At 52.0% G+C, this 17,752-nt stretch overlaps 3 protein-coding genes across 4 annotated transcripts in view; all 3 read right to left on the reverse strand.

The window, feature by feature from the left end:
- KDF1 (keratinocyte differentiation factor 1) overlaps nucleotides 1-2,960 on the reverse strand; it is a 339,326-nt gene extending 336,366 nt beyond the window's left edge. The window contains exon 1 of the mRNA XM_066375583.1: nucleotides 2,854-2,960. The gene's annotated coding sequence lies outside the window, so the exon portion shown is untranslated. The remainder of the gene's footprint in view (nucleotides 1-2,853) is intronic.
- Nucleotides 998-7,535, reverse strand: FCN3 (ficolin 3). The gene is given in 8 exon segments (XM_066372638.1): nucleotides 998-1,867; nucleotides 3,220-3,348; nucleotides 3,439-3,571; nucleotides 4,673-4,710; nucleotides 5,317-5,402; nucleotides 5,741-5,783; nucleotides 7,063-7,158; nucleotides 7,439-7,535. Coding segments are annotated over 8 exon segments (825 nt in total). The 3' UTR covers nucleotides 998-1,664.
- Nucleotides 7,536-11,558: 4,023 nt separating this feature from the next.
- Nucleotides 11,559-15,062, reverse strand: CD164L2 (CD164 molecule like 2). 2 transcript variants are annotated; one of them, XM_066372069.1, is made up of 6 exons: nucleotides 14,918-15,062; nucleotides 14,305-14,472; nucleotides 14,136-14,207; nucleotides 13,551-13,595; nucleotides 11,909-12,053; nucleotides 11,559-11,633 (listed from the first exon to the last, which is right to left on the reverse strand). In XM_066372069.1, the coding sequence occupies exons 1-6, from the start codon at nucleotides 15,003-15,005 to the stop codon at nucleotides 11,618-11,620; spliced, it is 534 nt and encodes a 177-aa protein (XP_066228166.1). In that variant the 5' UTR covers nucleotides 15,006-15,062; the 3' UTR covers nucleotides 11,559-11,617. The 2 variants fall into 2 exon arrangements, with proteins under 2 accessions (XP_066228166.1, XP_066228167.1); XM_066372070.1 differs by lacking the exon at nucleotides 11,559-11,633 and having other exon boundaries at nucleotides 11,905-12,053.
- Between the last annotated feature and the right edge of the window lie 2,690 nt (nucleotides 15,063-17,752).

Here is a 17,752-nt window from a genome sequence, read left to right on the forward strand (position 1 = left end):
GCCCAGGTCAGTGCTAGGGAAAAGGAGTGAATTGCAGGCCCTGCCCTTCAGGGATCTGTTCAATGAATGAATGGATCTCCAGAGACATGAGGTGTGCAGAGCACTGTAAAGAGTGAGTTTTCTCCAGGGAGGGACTGGAATGTGGATAGTCTGCCCCTCCATTTGTCAGGATACCATCAGCCCTAGTATGGGACTTGGCCGTACCTTTGCCCCCTTACAAGGAGACTGCTTTCCCCAGCATCCAATCTGCTTACCTTTGACCTCCACTTAGAACATGACTATGGGATCTAAGAGTCCCCACACAAACATTTCTCTACCCCCGTGAAGCAAAACCCCAGAACTTCAGCCCTTTGGCTCCGACAACTTCCCATTTCTAAATTCCTAAGAACTCCTACCCTTTTAGTGTGAATTAGTGAGGCAGCAACCTGGCCCTGGCCAGTTGGCTCAGTGGTAGAGTGTCTGCCTGACATGTGGAAGTCCCAGCTTTGATCCACAATCAGGGCACACATGAAAAACGACCATCTGTCCTACTTCTCCCCCTTCTCTCTCTCTTCCCCTCTCACAGCCAGTGGCTCAATAAGGCTGAGTGTTGGCCTCAGGTGCTGAGGATAGCTCAGTTGATTAAGCTCCAGACAGGGGTTGCTGTGTGGATCCTGGTAAGGGTGCATGCAGGAGTCTATCTCCCTTCCTCTCACTTAAAAAAAAAAAAAAAAAGTGGGGCAGCAATCTGGTGTGAACTTCAATGGACTCTGAAATCAGGAACTAGGAACCTAGAGAGGTTGAGTAACTTGTCCAAGATCACTCAGCCATATGACAGGGCAGGATGCAATCCCAGGACTCCTTATCAGACTGCAAATAATCAGATACTTAACTTCCTACCTCTCCCATTTTCTAGAACATAGCTCTGGCAAATTAACTGATTAACAAATGCTATATTGTCTTGATTTTAGAGAGAGGGAGGAAGAGAGGGTAAAAATAGAGAGGAACATCAATTTGTTCCTGTATGGGCCCTGACCTGGGATCGAACCAGCAACCTCTGTGCTTCAGGATCATGCTCCAACTAACTGGGCTATCTGGCGAGGGCAAATGCTAGCTTAATAACTGCTGTTTCACTACCTGTATCCCCTTAGAAGAAAATGTACCTTCCTTAGTTTGACCCTTAGTTTAAACCAGCACATAGTGAAACCAGTGAGAAGTAGCAAGGATAAGAACTTGGCTTACAAAAGAGGTTGAGGTGAAAAACAACCTAGAAAGGACAGGCATGGACAACAGAGAGGGTGAGAAAGCTGTGCCATTTCCACCACAACACCATTCACTTGTAGGATCCACAGGGCCCAGGGGTCCTGTCAGTGGATGCTTGAATCCAAGGTCCTTCATTAAATACTCACCTGGCCTTGGCTTGCATACCTCCAGAGATGGGAGCCTTACTACCTTATGAGACTGACCTATCTTTCTGACTAAAAGTCTTCCTTGAATGGAGTTAAAACCTATGTCCTTACTCTGGCCTCTTGAGCTTTTGCCAGTAACTGGAGAAGCCAGGAAAGGGTTAAAATGATTTTATTTTTAAGTGCAGATAGGAGAGCAGAGGCAGTTAGCAATGGGAGGGGTAGCTGAGGATCCGGAAGCTGTCCAGGAGAGATAAGTGTGCTGGTTGCCAGGGTGCCCTAGCGAAAGATTATGCAAACCCTGCGGTAAGGGTGGCCCATGCCGAGGCCTGAGGTCCAGTCAATGCCATACTTGGGGGCATAGTGCCCATTGAGATTGGAATGATGGCAGGGTCCATACCTCCAGGCACCATGGACAGTCACTGCATCATGGTTAGTGTCGTAGGAAAGGGATAGGAGGCACATTGGTGCCGGCACCATGCCTGACATCCTTGAAGAGATGACCTCATAGGAGCCTCAGAGCAACTGACATGCGGGTGCTATTGGGCCCCAGGAGAAAACATCAGTACCAAGGAGCCAGGGTGTTTGCCCAAGGTTACTCATCTAGTCACAGGGGCACTGGGACTTGAACTCAGGACTGTGGCTCCAGAGCCACCAGCGCCTTTCCGTGCCTTATCCCCTCCCAGAATCCCCAGCGTCCCTCTGGCTCCCTTGCCTCTTCCTAGCTCCTGTCAGTAGCCTGAGCCACTGTCAAGAAGAGCTGGCAGGGACTTCTCAGAAGCCTGGGCAGGAAAGGGGGCTCCCCTGAGGCAACTCCTCGTAATCACTTCCCTCTTTCAAGTCTTTCCTCAACAGCTGCTGTTTCTCTGAGACAAAGCCTTCCCTAGTTCCTCTTCCAAAGCCAAGATGCTCACACTCCACGGGGCCTCAGAGAGTCCCCACAGCTCCCTCCCTGCCTCGTCACCAGTTTTTCCGCACAGGAAACTGAGGCTGACATGAAAGGGACCTGTCCAGGGCCACATAGTTAGTAAATGACAGAGCTAGATTCAGACTCAGGTCTGTTTACCTCCAGAGCTTAAATTTTTTACTACTGAACCCTCATGATTGCCATTTCTCAGATGAGGACACTGAGGCCCATGGAGGAGAAAAAATGTTCCTGGGTCATTATAGAAGGCAGAGACAGCACTAGACAAGTATCCAGCCTCCTTCACCTCCCCCCCCCCACTCCAGGGCTCCACCTTAGGGTCACTCATCTACAGGGCTAAGAACAGGGGTCCCCAAACTTTTTACACAGGGGGCCAGTTCACTGTCCCTCAGACTGTTGGAGGGCCGGACTATAAAAAAAACTATGAACAAATCCCTATACACACTGCACATATCTTATTTTAAAGTAAAAAAACAAAATGGGAACAAATACAATATTTAAAATAAAGAACAAGTAAATTTAAATCAAACTGACCAGCCTGACCTGTGGTGGCGCAGTGGATAAAGCGTCGACCTGGAAATGCTGAGGTCGCCGGTTCGAAACCCTGGGCTTGCCTGGTCAAGGCACATATGGGAGTTGATGCTTCCAGCTCCTCCCCCCTTCTCTCTCTCTGTTTCTCTCTCCTCTGTCTCTCTCTCTCCTCTCTAAAAATGAATAAATAAATAAAAAAAAATCAAACTGACCAGTATTTCAATGGGAACTATGGGCCTACTTTTGGCTAATGAGATGGTCAATGTGCTCCTCTCACTAACCACCAATGAAAGAGGTGCCCCTTCTGGAAGTTCGACAGGGGCCAGATAAATACCCTCAGGGGGCCGCATGCGGCCCCGCGGGCCGTAGTTTGGGGACCCCTGGCTAAGAACTTGCCCAGAACCAGCTGGTAGTAAGCTGCCTCCCCAAGGTGGCAGAAGGACCCGTAGTAGGCAAAGGTGCGGCTGCCATGAAAGTCCTCCAGCTCTACCTGCAGCTCCCAGGTACCTGAGGGGTGGGGCAGGGAGGAGTAAGCGTCAGACCCCAGAATGCCAGAGGAATGCCCCTCAGCCTCTCTGGACCCTGCTGGGAACTTACTCTGAAGAGTCGGCTGGTGCAAATTCTCATTTCTTGGCCAGAATTCAGACTCCTGACTCCCAAAACCTGCTTTGTAGGAGGACTGAGAGCGGAAGAAACCCACAGAACGATTCTGTCACCTCCAGAGGTGACACTTAGGGAGGCAGAGAAGGCTAGCACACCAGCCATTACTCCAGGCTTGGCATGGGATGAGGGGAAGCAGGGAGCAGCGGCAGCGGAGAGTGGGCATAGTGTGAGGTGTGGGTACATTTCGTACCTCTTTGGACTAGAGGCTTGTTGATAATGTATGAGTCCAAGTAAGCTCTGCCTGTGAATATACTGATGAACTCCACATTTTCTTATTAACTTTTAGTGTCAGTAAAATACTCAACTTCACATTGGAACTTTGCAAGCCCTGAGGGAGACTGAAATGATAGAAATATCATTCTGGCCTTCTGGAAATGGTAGTCTTGCTGGGAGTCAGATTCAAAATAATTTGCTTTAATTTACTATGGTAAGAACCAAGACATTATAGCAGAGAGGTCACCTCCAGAGGCCCAAGCTGGATTCCTGGTCTTACCCTGATAGTTTAAAACAAGCAATCTCCAGGCTCTGTGATCTCTCTTCTAACTGTCTCTCAGTCTAGGTGCCTGTATTTCCGTTGTTGCCACTGCCCACTTTCTTCTCCTGCCCAGACCTCTGTAGCCCTCCTAACCTGTGTCCCTGACTCCATTCTTGTCCCCCACTGCAATGCATCTTCCACGTTGTCATCTTTCTAAAACAAGTCTGACCTGGCAATTCCCTGCGTAAAACTCTCCTGTGTTCCCCATTTACCTCCATGACCTTCAATCATTCATTCAGCGCCCTCTATGAGCTGGCCTTCGCAGAGGCCTTCAATTCATTCTTCACCCAACCCAGTGGACCTCAGCCAGCCACTCATACCTGCTCTCAGCTCACTCACACAGTGCCCCCTCTAGCTCCCTTGTACTGTCCTATCTCTCTGTGTATATCTTTCCTTCTATCTGGAATGCCCTTCTGCATCTCATCTGTCCTGAGAACTTCTACACAGCCTTCAAAGCCCTGTCAAATGGCCTCTTGTCTGCGAAGCCTTCTCAGACATCAGATCCCCTGGGAGCTCAGTAAACATTTGTCAGGGAATTACTGGAAATGTCTGGCTCCAGTGGGCTCTGGCTCCCCCTAGGGACCTAGGGGCAGAAGTGCCCACTGGGCCTGGCCTGTAAGTCTCCTCTCAGACACTCACCAGCCAACAACCCCCCTGGGTGTCCATATCACCAAAAAACTGGAATGGCCTGACCTGTGATGGCGCAGTAGATAAAGCATTGACCTGGAATGCTAGGGTCACAGGTTCAAAACCCCAGGCTTGCCTGGTCAAGGCACATACAAGAAGCAACTGCTACAAGTGAATGCTTCCCATTGCTCCCCCACCCTTCTCTCTCTCTGTCCTCTCTCTAAAATCAACAAATAAAATCTTTAAAAAATAGCCTGACCAGGCGGTGGCGCAGTGGATAGAGTGTCAGACTGGGATGCGGAGGACCCGGGTTCGAGACCCGAGGTTGCCAACTTGAGTGCGGGCTCATCTGGTTAGAGCAAAAACTCACCAGCTTGGACCCAAGGTCGCTGGCTCGAGCAAGGGGTTACTCAATCTGCTGTAGCCCCACGGTCAAGGCACATATGAGAAAGCATTCAATGAACAACTAAAGTGTCGCAATGCGCAACGAAAAACTAATGATTGATGCTTCTCATCTCTCCGTTTCTGTCTGTCTGTCCCTGTCTATCCCTCTGACTCTCTCTCTGTCTCTGTCTCTGTAAATAAATAAATAAATAAATAAATAAATAAATAAATAAATAATAATCTTAAAAAAAATCTTTAAAAAATATAAAAATCTGTAAAGGCTCTGCCTTCAGGTAGGCACAGACGGTATCAGGTACTCAAGGTGGCACCCTGCCTTGGCATCTCCTGGGACCTAGGGAAGGAGAATAGACTGAGGGTCCCCAAGTTATGCCCCAACCCGAACCCCATGGGCAATGGAAGAGGCTAAGTGTAGGACCTCAGGGGCCCTCTCTGTTCCTTCAGCCCCTGAAAGGGGCTCTGGGGCTGGACCACACGTGGCGGCCACCCATACCCCAGCGCCACTGGTTTCGAGCTGCAGGCTCCTGCAAAGGCTGCTTCACCCCCCACGGAAAGACTGAGTGTTGGCTCTGAGGTCTGAGTACTCCCAAGGGGATACCTGAAGATCACCGGAAGGGAGGGTGTGCAGGCCCTTCTTCTAATCCTGTCCACTTTTCTCAGCCTTCCACCCACGGCTCACCCCTGGGGCCCATCTTGCCTGGTGGTCCAGGTTGCCCTGAAACCCCAGAAAGAGGGATGAAATAAGTCCCACCCCTTACCCAGGGCCAAAAACAACAGGGAAACCAAGCCAGAAGTCAAATCTCAGCTGCATCGTTCACTGGCTGTGACTGTGGACAAATGACTTAACTTCTCAGACCTCACTTTCCCTCTCACTAAAATGAGGGAAGGCCTGACCTGTGGTGGCGCAGTGGATAAAGCGTCGACCTGGAAATGCTGAGGTCGCCGGTTCGAAACCCTGGGCTTGCCTGGTCAAGGTGCATGTGGGAGTTGATGCTTCCAGCTCCTCCCCCTTCTCTCTCTCTGTTTCTCTCTCTCCCTCTCTCTCTCCCTCTCCTTCTCTCTCTCCCCTCTAAAAATGAATAAATAAAATTAATTTAAAAAAATAGATTCCTTAAAAAAAAACAAAATAAAATGAGGGAAAATGTGCCTGATCACAGTGGTCCCCAACCTTTTTTGGGCCACGGACTGGTTTAATGTCAGAAAATATTTTCACAGACCGGCCTTTAGGGTGGGATGGATAAATGTATCACGTGACCAAGACAAGCGTCAAGAGTGAGTCTTAGACGGATGTATCAGAGGGAATCTGGTCATTTTTTGAAAATAAAACATCGTTCAGACTTAAATATAAATAAAACGGAAATAATGTAAGTTATTTATTATTTCTCTGCGGACCAGTACCAAATGGCCCACGGACCAGTACCAGTCCACGGCCCAGGGGTTGGGGGACCACTGCCTGATCAGATGATGGCACATTGGATAGAACATTGGCCTGGGACACAGAGGACCCAGGTTTGAAACCCCAAGGTTTCCAGCTTAAGCGCAGGCTCATCGGCTTGAGCATGGGTTCACCAGCTTGAGCGTGGGCTCACTGGCTTGAGTGTGGGATCATAGACATGAATGACCCCAATGGCCACTGGCTTGAGCCCAAAGGTTACTGGCTTGAAACCCAAGGTTGCTGGCTTGAGAAAGGGGTCAGTGGCTCGGCTGGAGCCCCTGGTCAAGGCACATATGAGAAAACAATCAATGAACAATTAAAGTGCCACTTCTCATCTCTCTCCCTTTCTACCTGTCTGTCCCTGTCTGTTCCTTTTTCTCTCTCAAAAAAAAAAAAAAAAAAAAAGAGGGAAAACGCTTCCCTACCAGGCCCAGCCCGGAGCCCAGCACACAGTATGCTGTGGCTTCTTTGTCATGGCCTCTTAGTATAGACAGTTATTGCTACACCAGCAGCCTCCCAGATTAGCCCAGGCCCCTGCCTACTCCCTGGTATCTCTCACCTTAAGGACCTGGAGCTCCCTTCTCTCCAGGACTTCCTGGGGCCCCAGGAGAGCTGGGCAGGAGGACAACTTTGCTGACTCCCAGTTCCCTGGGTTTGCAGGGCGACACAGGACCAGGCAGACACAGAGTAGTCATAGGGGATGGGCATGTCTCTCTCCCAGCTCCCTCTGCAGGTCTCGCCCCATATCCCGGATCTAGCTGTCAGGACACTTGCCTCCAAGAGCTTGCGAGGCTTTGCACTGTTTGTATCTGTCTGCAGAGCCTAGATTATCAAACTCCCACCCTGCTCCTTGCGGCTAGTGAGCCTGGGTGGGAGAAGGACACCTAGGGAGGGAGTGAGGGTGGGTTGATGGGGAGGGCACCCTAGGACCCGACCTGGACAGCTGGGGTGGTCCTCCATCCTCAGGCAGGCAGGCTCCCTGAGCAAGAGAGGAGGCCAGTTTATAAAGGGGCCAGGCTGGTAAAAGAACATGAAGAAAGATTTCTGTCCATTGTCCCTCCCCAGCGACACTCCCCCCAGATTGGATCAGCAGGAGATGAGGGCATTTCTTCCCTCAGCCCTGAGAGAATGGGCATTATCCTTGCCCTGTGCCACCGGGATGGAGTCTAACCTCTGATCCTGGCCACCAGGGCTCCAGGCCACCTCTCCAGACCTTTGCATTTACAGGGGAATTTTGCCTTTGAACCTTATCTCATTCTGAGCCTTCCATCTGGAATGTCCTTTTCTTCATTTCTACTGTGAAGCTCTACCTGTCCCTGAAGGTCCAGCCCTGATGTCATCTTCACTAGGAATCTTTTCCCGATCCTGTCAACAGTATTAATGACCACTGCCACTATTTGCTGGGCACCTACTTCACTCCACAAGTCACGTTGGGTGCAGTTTGTACGTTGCCTCTGATCCTCACAGTCCTGCTCATAGTCATTATCATAGCCCCCGGGATATAGGCCTGGTACAAGGCAGGTGTTTAATAAATATTGGTTAGATTAAGAAATAACCAAGAAGAAACTGAGGCCCAAAGATAGGACATGATTCGTGCTCTCTTCGGCACTTATATGCCCAGAGTCACAGAGATTTTGCCCAAACTTCATGCCCCTCACCAGGGAGTCATCCTTAGCAAAGTGACTTCATGCCCACCCTCAAGCTCCTTGGGGATCCCCTGGTGGGGACTAGAAAACAGCTAATACAGGCCAACTGCATGGGTGGCCCGGACAGGCAGGCCTGGAGGCTGGGGGGGCAGTAAGGAGGCAGCAGCCATGATCCAGATGTGAGGAGTGAGGTCAGAGTTAGGGGCCTCAGGTGATAAGGGAGGAGAGGGGAGTTTTTCTTTCTTTCTTTCTTTCTTTCTTTCTTTCTTTCTTTCTTTCTTTCTTTCTTTCTTTCTTTCTTTCTTTTTTCTTTCTTTTCTTTCTTTCTTTCTTTCTTTCTTTCTTTCTTTCTTTCTTTCTTTCTTTCTTTCTTTCTTTCTCTGTCTCTCTTTCTTTCTTTCATTCATCAAACCCTCCCTGAGGGCCTCCTCTATGCCAGGCCCAGAGCTTATGGGGGTAGGGAGGGCTGAGGTTCAATGGGGCATCAGGGAAGGTGGAGGCCAAGTTTGCCAGACAGAATGAATCCACGAGATGGATGTTCTGAGGCTCTGCAGTTCCAGTTGTGGGAATCTGTCCTTCCCAAACTCTCCCACAGGTGTGCCAAGATCCGTAGACAAACCTAGTTATCATGATGCTGTTTATAATAATCAATGTGGAAATGACCCAACTGGACATTGATAGGATGTAGGCAAATAAGTTATCACCATGTGGACAAGTCATAGGGGAAATCTGATAGATGATGAAAGCAGCAAAATTGCAGAACAATATGTATAGTACAGTCCCATTTTGTATTTTTAAAAAGCTAAATGTTGTAAATTCACAGGAAAAGGTCTGAAGCATACTGTAAACCAGGGGTCCCCAAACTTTTTACACAGGGGGCCAGTTCACTGTCCCTCAGACCATTGGAGGGCCGGACTATAAAATAAACTATGAACAAATCCCTATGCACACTGCACATATCTTATTTTAAAGTAAAAAAACAAAACAGGAACAAATATAACATTTAAAATAAAGAACAAGTAAATTTAAATCAACAAACTGACCAGTATTTCAATGGGAACTATGCTCCTCTCACTGACCACCAATGAAAGAGGTGCCCCTTCAGAAGTGCGGTGGGGGCCGGATAAACGGCCTTAGGGATCCGCATGTGGTCCGCAGGGCCGTAGTTTGGGGACTCCTGCTGTAAACCATAGTTACCTCTGGGGAGTGAGACCAGTGAGATAGCGATTCTCACTCTTTTTATAAACTTCTATCTCGTCCTTTTGTTCCTCACAGCCATTTACTACTTTTGAAAAAGAAAACATCCAGTGAAGAAATTTTCTTAACTGAGGGGAAAGCTAGCAGGAGGTGGGGGCATTTCTGCCCTTAGCCCCAGAGAGAATGGGCATTATACCAGCCAGCTCTTAACTGCTGGCTGCAGAAGCCAGAGGAGGGCGATCCAGGCAGAGAAACTGCTTGTGCAAAGGCTTGGAGCAGAGAAGAACAAGGCAAGCCGGGAAACAAGAGGTAGATCCAAGTAGCTGGAGGGGTGGCTCAAGGGGGGTGCTGTCCGGGAGGACGGTGCGCATTGATGGAAGTGGGGGTGGGGAGATGGACTCTTTGGCGCTGTCAGTGATGGCATGATGTGTGTGCAAGTGAGACCTCTATGAGGCCAAGGAGTTGCCGGAACTACCCGTGGACTTCCCGGCAGGGGCTGGACCCTGCAGGGAGGCGAGGCCTGTAGAAGAGGTACAGAAGGCTCAGCTGCAGGCTGCACAGCTGGAGGGCGGATGGGTGCCCTGGCAGGAAGCAGGTGGAGCATGCGCCTGCTCTGAACCTGCCCTGTGTCCCACTGAGATGGATACTGCTGTTACCTCACCTTACTGATGAGGAAACTGAGGCCGAGAGCTATTAAAGAACTTGCTTCAGTTCACACAGAGCAGTTAGGTTGCACAGACTGAACTCTCAGCCATTCCTCTCTCTACTGCTTCTCAGCTTCCCAGGACAGTCCTGGGATTGATTCTATATCAGACTCTGAGCCACAGGCCTGGTTTCCAGCACGTGCTCCCTCAGTGGGAGATTTTATTAGTCAGAGAAGACTTCTGGGCTCAGGGATGGGGGAGGGTGGGAGGAGGGCATGTGTGGGGTTTCCCAGGAGGGCCTGGGTGAGGAAGGCCCCAGTGCAGAGATGGCTGTTGGCAGTTATGGGGGTGTCTCCACCTTGGCACTGGGGCAGAGACATAACTTAAGGAGCTGGAGAGCCTGGAAGATGCCTGTGTAGGAGAGTTTGGAGGTTCTGCTAACTCTGCAGCCAGAAAAACTTGGACTAAAATCCCACCCCTGCCTGACCAGGCGGTTGCACAGTGGCTTGTGTCAGCCTGGGACACTGAGGACCCAGGTTTGAAACCCCAAGGTTGCCAGCTTGAGTGTAGGATTATAGACATGACCCCATAGTCACTGGCTTGAAGCTCAAGGTCACTGGCTTGAGCAAGGGGTCACTGGCTTGGCTGGAGTACCTGGTCAAGGCACATATGAGAAAGCAATCAATGAACAGCTGCAACTATGAGTTGATGCTTCTCATCTCTCCACCTTCCTGTCTGCCTGTCCCTGTCTCCCTCTCTCATTAAAAAAAAAAAAAAAAAAAAAAAAAGGCCCTGCCCCATTCCACTGTGTGATCTTGAGCAAATATACTTACCTCTCTGTGTCTCTGTACCCTCAGCTGTAAAGGGGCAGGGAGAGGGTCCTGCCCAAGGCCACAGAGCTGCAGGCCAAAGTCTCGCCTGAAAATATTTTAAGAGGTGATAGCAACAGTCCAAGTCTAAATTCTCCTTAAAGAGAAACAGTGGCCAAACCTCCACCCCATCCAATCCACATGCTCAAGACATGGGACACAAAGCACAGTGCTGGGAAGAGTTCTTTTATTTGGGGGCAGTGCCCAGGCCCGGTTGGTGGGAAGAGGCACACAGACCCAGTGCCAAGCAGGGGGCCAGCAGGGGGCCCACAAGGATGACAGATGAGACAGGAGGTGGTTGAAGGATGCTCTCAGCTGCAGGGACCAGGCCCAGACAGGAGAGGATGTCAGGTATTGGACACTGAGACTGCTCGGTGCCTTCAGGGGCCAGAAATTGGTGGCCAAAGTTTTTCCTATCCCTAGTGCCCATAAGGGGGCCGAGAGGGCAGCCTCTTCATCCTCTTTCCCCCCAGTGTGGAATCCAGGCCTGAAGGGGTCAGATTCTGCAGAGGCCAGACAAAGAGGGCACTCAGGCGGTGGCCCTGCCCCAGCCGGCCGAGGACCCCCACCCCAGAGAGCGGGCAGCAGCTGGAAGAGCAAACACTTTAATGGAGGCTGCAGCGGCCCACCCCACAGCACACACGGCACACGGGGGCCCGAGCAGCTCCCCTTCTCAGAGGAAAACCAAACTGCACACACAGCCAAGGTCCTGCCCAAGGCCACAGAGTTGCAGGCCAAAGTCTCGCCTGGGCTGTCACCTACTGGTTCTCCTCCCTGCTGGCAGCATGAGGGAACAAAGACAAGTGGGCTCAGCTGTGCTCTCAGACACCAGGCCGAGGCTGGGTCCTGGCCCGGCCAATACCTGGCAGAGAGAACCCTACAACTGGAGGAGGGAGAGGGATGTGGCTCACATGGGGGACACTGAGAGGGAGTCAATGCCCTTCAGGCTGTCCCACTGAGAAGACAGTACACTGTCACTTTAGGGGACCCAAGGGGCAGGAAGGGGTGGGGGAAGTGAGTGGGACTCTGCTGGCTGGCCAGGTACTCACAGTGTCTGGTAGGTGCTGTCCTTGGCCTTGAGGAAGCGCAAGACGAAGAAGGCCACTGCCTGCAGACTCAGCACCAGCACAGCGCCTCCAATAAAGCTGGCCCCGTCAAAGCCAGGGGTGTGGGCTTCGGGGACAGAGGGGCTCTCTGTAGGGTGGAGGTCATAGCAGGCCACTGAGGACCAGGATCCCAGGCCTACCCTAGTGACCCACACACATCACCTGGAGGCCCCAGGCCAGATCCTGTGGGTATCTGGGAGGTGCCCGATGGGAGGGACAGGGCCAAGCTGGGGAGGGCAAGGCCTTGGCTCCAGCCCTGGCTCTGCTCCTGAATTGCCCTGGGGCTTGATGCTTCTCATACCCTCTCTGGGCATCCGGACCACATGGACCAGATGGCAACTGAGCTCTCTTCCAGACTCCCTCTCTCACATTGGCCCAACAGATGAACCAAGAACTTGGGCATCCAAACCCCTTATGACTTTGGGTCTCTGGGTTCAAAGCCCAGATACAGATGATGTGGTCCCCTTTCAGGACTCGTGAGACCCTAGAGCTGCCCCATGTCAGAGACCTGACTTAGAAAAGGAAGGAGCAGAGGAAAAAGTGAATCCCACACCCTAGGCCCCCCTTACAGAGTGGATAAATTGAGATTAGATGATGTATGTCAGAGAGAGAAGCTGGTATCTGAGGGCCAGACCTGTCCGGAGTCACCTCACAGGACAGCCAAACTCACAGTGTTCCCTAACCTCTTTCCTTGCCCCTCCTTACGGCTCATGGATGCCAGACTGTGCCTGGGTGGCTCCCAGCTGTGCCACATTAGCCATCAACTCTCACCAGGGATTCGATTTCAGGCCCTGGGACAGGTGCCCAGGGCAGGGCAGGACTGGTGGTGGGAGATCATTCTGGGGCAGTGGACAGGGGCCCAGATGGGAGCTGGGTCCACCTCTCAGAGGGTATAGTTTGTGTACGGAGGTTTGAGAACATGAAGGGCAAAGAGTGGTTTCAACTGCAGCTCAGGAGCCCTTTCTGAGGGAAGAGAAGCAGAAGAGGGAAGAAATGAGCTGCACAAGACGGATCTGGGGCTTGAGCTGGAGCGAGCTGAACCATCAATAATTCAGCCTTCAAGATCACGTTTCTGGCTTTAATTAACCAAGAGCCTCTTCAGCCATCCCTGCCAAGCCTGCTGAACTCCAGGCCCTGAGGTGCAGTAGGGGCCAAGGGGTGGGATTCTTGCCTCTGTTCTGCCAGGAATCTGCTTTGTGACCCGCTCTGGACCAAGAGATGGTCACAGTGGACATCTCATTGGCAATCTGAGCCATACATCCTCAGGACCAAGCGCAGGTCCTTGAAGGAGTCGTCCTGAGTTTGCAGAAGTGGTATTGGGGAGAAGGGATCGGAACCATCACTTCTTGATCACCTTCCTTGTATCAGACACTGAACTAGCTAGCTAGGTGCTATACACCCTTTCATAAAATCCTCACGGCAACAATGTGAGGTGGTGTCCAATCCATTTTATAGACGTGGAAACAGGTTCAGAGAGAGAAGTCACAGGTCTGAGGTCACAGAGCATGTCAGTGCCTGAGCCCAGCTCTGTCTTTCCCTGCACCTCTAGTCCTCCCACTGTCCAGTATCCCCACGTAGTACCTACCTGTTGTGATCGCCTTTGGTTCATAGGTGGGGTGGTGGTGGGCAGCTGAAGAGATAGGGAATCCATAAGAAACCAGCTCTCACACCCTCTCACTCCCATCAAGACCCCAGCCCGGGCCACCGGGCTGGACTTCTGAGTCAGATCAGGCCCTCTGTCCCAGGTCCAGGTCCACCCAACATACTTTCAGGCCTTAGTTCACGTAGCTCCTTCCACCAGACGTGCCCTCTCTCCATCTCAGCTTTTCAGGGTCATCTCTGATGCCACCTCCTCCAGAATGCCCTCCCCGGTTCCCTTCTGAACCTCCAAAGTCCTCACTATGCTTTAAATTTGAAGAGCTAACTCCCCTACCCCCTCCACACACCTGTCCTGTATCTTCCATCTGTACCAACTTACAGATGAGGAAACAGGCCAGAGAGGGAAAGGGAGTTCCGGTGAGCTAAAGGCAGAACTGAAACTGGACCCAGGTGTTCGTAGGCATGGTCTGCTCCCAGAGAGAGACAAATTCCTCCTGGAGGGCAAGCTCTGGCTTGGGGACACCTAAGTCCCCTTCCCCAATTTGGCTTAGACCAGCGGGAGCCCCTTTACCTGAACATGACTCTGAGTGGTTGTAGACAGAGCAACCTTCCTTGACCCCCTCAGCTTGATCCACACAGTGTCCTGGGGAAAAGTGCAAGGGGAAAGGTTTGGGAAGAGGGGCTAAGGCCCTGGGGTTCAGAATTGAGGCATGCACCTTGGGGAAGGCCAAACTCCATACCTGGCTCCTCGGGCCAACATTGCTCCCACACGCAGCCAGAGAGGTTGTGTGCTCTGTCCCCCTCCACACAATGCTCACAGAGCTTCAGCTCTTTGCAGGTCCCCCGGACAGCTGGCCAGATGTTCATACGGAGCAGGGCTCCCCGCCCAAAGCCTCGAGCTCCTTTACCTGGGAGTAGGGTGGAAACAACTCCTAGAATCCGAGCTGCAGCCCCCTTCCTCACCACTGTGGCTCTCACCTTCTGCACATATACACTCACTTGGACTCCCTATTCCTCACTACACACCTGGAGCTTCCGCAAACACATGCTAACACACACCTAGAACCTCCCTGACGTTCACCCAGAGACCTCTCCCTTTGCAATACCTGGGGTTCCCAGATACATTTGAAGCTGCCTCCCCCAGACACACCTGAAGCTCCCTGCTTATACACACATATGAGGCTCCACACACGACTAGAGCCGCCTTTGCCCACCCCTGGATCGCTGCACACGTCTGGAAAGTTCCCTTCTATCCCCATCCCCTCCCAGCCCTGAGTGCTCCTAAGCAAGGCGGCTGGTTGAAGGTCTCGCTCTATCTGCCCCTACTCCTAACCAGACCCCGGCCCGCGTTACCAGCCACAGCGAGCTGGGCACACAGGAGGAGACAGCAACAGCCACCACACAGCGCAGCCCTTAAGGCTCGGGGTCCCGGCAAGGCCATGGGCGCTGGGGCAGGGGCTGGGGGACGGCGGAGAGTTGGCGTGGTGCGTCCCTTCTGGACTCGTCTCCGCCAGGGTGTGGGGAACAAAACCGGGGCGACAGGGGCGGGGCCAGCGCAGCATCCAGGAGGGGCGTGGCTTGATGGCCGGGTGGGGCCGTATAGGGCGTGGCTAGTAGGCGCGGTCAGCTGGGCGGGGTTCGGTGGTCTGGGGCGCGGCTAGAACAAAAGGGGGCGGGGTCCAGGACTAGCAGGGGACCTGCTCTGGTCCCTAGTGCCCCCAGCAGCAGCTTCACGGGAACTGCTGAGTAGCGAGCGCGCGTTATCCCTACTTCACAGGTGAGGAAACTGAAGCTCAGAAAAGGTGAGTGACTAGTTTAGAGGTCACAGAGTTAATGGCATCATCTGGGTTTGATGCAAGGTCACTTTCTTGCCTCCCTAGCTCGGCACAAGCGGGGCTTTGTCAAGTGTACACTCCATCCAGGTCCCTCGACTGCTGACCAGCTCCAGTTCGCTCCTAGGCTATGGCTGCCCACCTGGCTTTAATCTTTGAACCCTGCTCTCTTCAGCCCCTCAGCCCACCATGTCTGCCTCCAACCCACTGTACCCCTGACCAAGTCCCTGGTCTCACTGTTACTGGGGCAACCGAGCTTTTTCACAGCTTTCCCTTCTGCCTTAAGTCCTGTCCTGGCACCGACCTCTTCTGGTTCTTCTCCCACTACAGCCACTTCTCAAGGTCCTTTTCCCCTTCCCCCTTTCCTCTTCCCCTCTCTTTCTTCCCTCTCTGCTCCTCCTTTCCCTCTTTCCCCATTTTCATCGCTAGTCACCTAGTTCAGTCCAGAGCCCGATTCCACCTCTCTTGGGGTCAGCCCCGGCATTCCTCTGCCATCAGTTCTTATTTGAAAGACAATACGCGTATCTCGATTCTCCAGCCCAGTGCTCCCTCCCCAGCTGCCACACCTGTAACTAATAATACATAGTTAACAATTATTGACCCCTTCCTATTAGCTGAATGTACATTCTACTAAGAACTTTTAATTTTAGCTTCTCATTTAATGTTTTGTTATCCCCAAATTGCAGGTTCCAGAAGTAACATCACCTGCCCAGGGGCACATAATTACAATGGGGGGATCAGGGTGTTGCCCAGCTTCCATGAGGCCAGAGGCTGCTCTCCCTCTCTGCCTCCTTTGGGTCCATCTGTTTCCCAGGCACTTCCACCTGAGTGTGCCTCAGGCCCCTAAAACTTCCTGGTCCCTCTTCCCCACCCATGGAGGCCCACTCATTCTTTGAGTCACCCAGTTGGAAACCATGGTCTCATCCTCATCCCCTCGTTTTGTCTCTACATATCTCCTAGGTCCTACTCCCTCTTCCTCTCTTTGCTAGCCTCACTCCTGTCAGCCTCCAGGCCATTCCTCAGATTGGCTCTCACTGCAGGGCTCTACTGAAACCTCGGATCTGACCATGTTTGTTCCAGTTAATAATGGCTTAGCCTCGACAACCCTTTGACTCCTGGCTCTATAAGTCTCTCTGACATGTCTTGGGATCACCCCAACGCCTTCCTACCCTCCAAGAAGATTGGACAGCCCCTCCCTAACACACCTTGCCTTTTATTTTTGTTTTTATTTTTATTTTTTTATTTTTTTTTCTTCTGAAGCTGGAAACCGGGAGAGACAGTCAGACAGACTCCCGCATGCGCCCGACTGGGATCCACCCGGCACGCCCACCAGGGGGCGATGCTCTGCCCCTCCGGGGCGTCGCTCTGCGCCACCAGAGCCACTCTAGCGCCTGGGGCAGCGGCCAAGGAGCCATCCCTAGCACCCGGGCCATCTTTGCTCCAATGGAGCCTCGGCTGCGGGAGGGGAAGAGAGAGACAAAGAGGGAGGAAGGGGGGTGGAGAAGCAAATGGGCGCTTCTCCTATGTGCCCTGGCCGGGAATCGAACCTGGGTCCCCCGCACGCCAGGCCAACGCTCTACTACTGAGCCAACCAGCCAGGGCCACACCTTGCCTTTTATACCTCTGCCTTTATCCTATAGCTGTTCTGTCTTCTGGAGTGTTTTCTTTCTCCCCTGACTCTATCTGTCTTGCAAACTAATCCTTCATGACACCACAAAAGGGTCACCTCCTGCAGGAAGCCCTCTGTCACTGTCTCAGAGCAAGGCTGAGCAGCTGCAACACTTGTCCCAGCTGATGGACCTGAACCCATCTGCTCTCCCACACCAGAGCCCTCGCCTCTTCACCATCTCTTGCCTGGGTAAATGCACGCCTCCTGGTAGGCTCCTCCTTCTGCTCTCCCCTCTAGTCTGCTTTCCACTCAGCAGTCAGAGCAATTCTTTGAAAATGTAAGCCAAATCATATCATTCTCCTGCTGAATCCCACCAATGGTTCCCATTTCACTGCTTTCCATGACTTTCATGAGCCCCCCCCCCCCCCCCCCCCCCGTCTACTTCTCTGAGCTCAATTCCTACCTCTCAGTTCATTCGGCTCCAAACACACTAGCCTCCTATCTATTCCTCAAACACATCAACCCTTTCCTTTCTCAGAGACTTTGCACTTGCTCTGCCCTCTCCTTGAAACTCTTCTGTTCTCTCTTCAAATGACTCACTCCATGGCCTCCCTACTTTAAAGAGGTCTCCTGCTTATTCTATGTCATGCCCCCTCCTTTTTCCTTCAGAACATGTGCCAAATTATTCATTTGTGTCCTAGGCTGTAAGTTCCATGAAGGCAGGAACAATATATGTCTTCTTCCATA

Source organism: Saccopteryx leptura, chromosome 3 (assembly GCF_036850995.1).
Source record: "Saccopteryx leptura isolate mSacLep1 chromosome 3, mSacLep1_pri_phased_curated, whole genome shotgun sequence".
Taxonomy (NCBI): domain Eukaryota; kingdom Metazoa; phylum Chordata; class Mammalia; order Chiroptera; family Emballonuridae; genus Saccopteryx; species Saccopteryx leptura.

What these genes read in the sequence shown, in the direction of transcription:
- CD164L2 (XM_066372069.1), bottom strand. Translation starts at nt 15,005, where the DNA reads ATGGCCTTGCCGGGACCCCGAGCCTTAAGGGCTGCGCTGTGTGGTGGC. An exon ending in TGCCCAGCTCGCTGTGGCTG is followed by an intron (nt 14,473 to 14,917) that starts GTAACGCGGGCC and finishes CCCTACTCCCAG; the next exon opens with GTAAAGGAGCTCGAGGCTTT. An exon ending in ACCAAAGGCGATCACAACAG is followed by an intron (nt 12,054 to 13,550) that starts GTAGGTACTACG and finishes TCCACCCTACAG; the next exon opens with AGAGCCCCTCTGTCCCCGAA.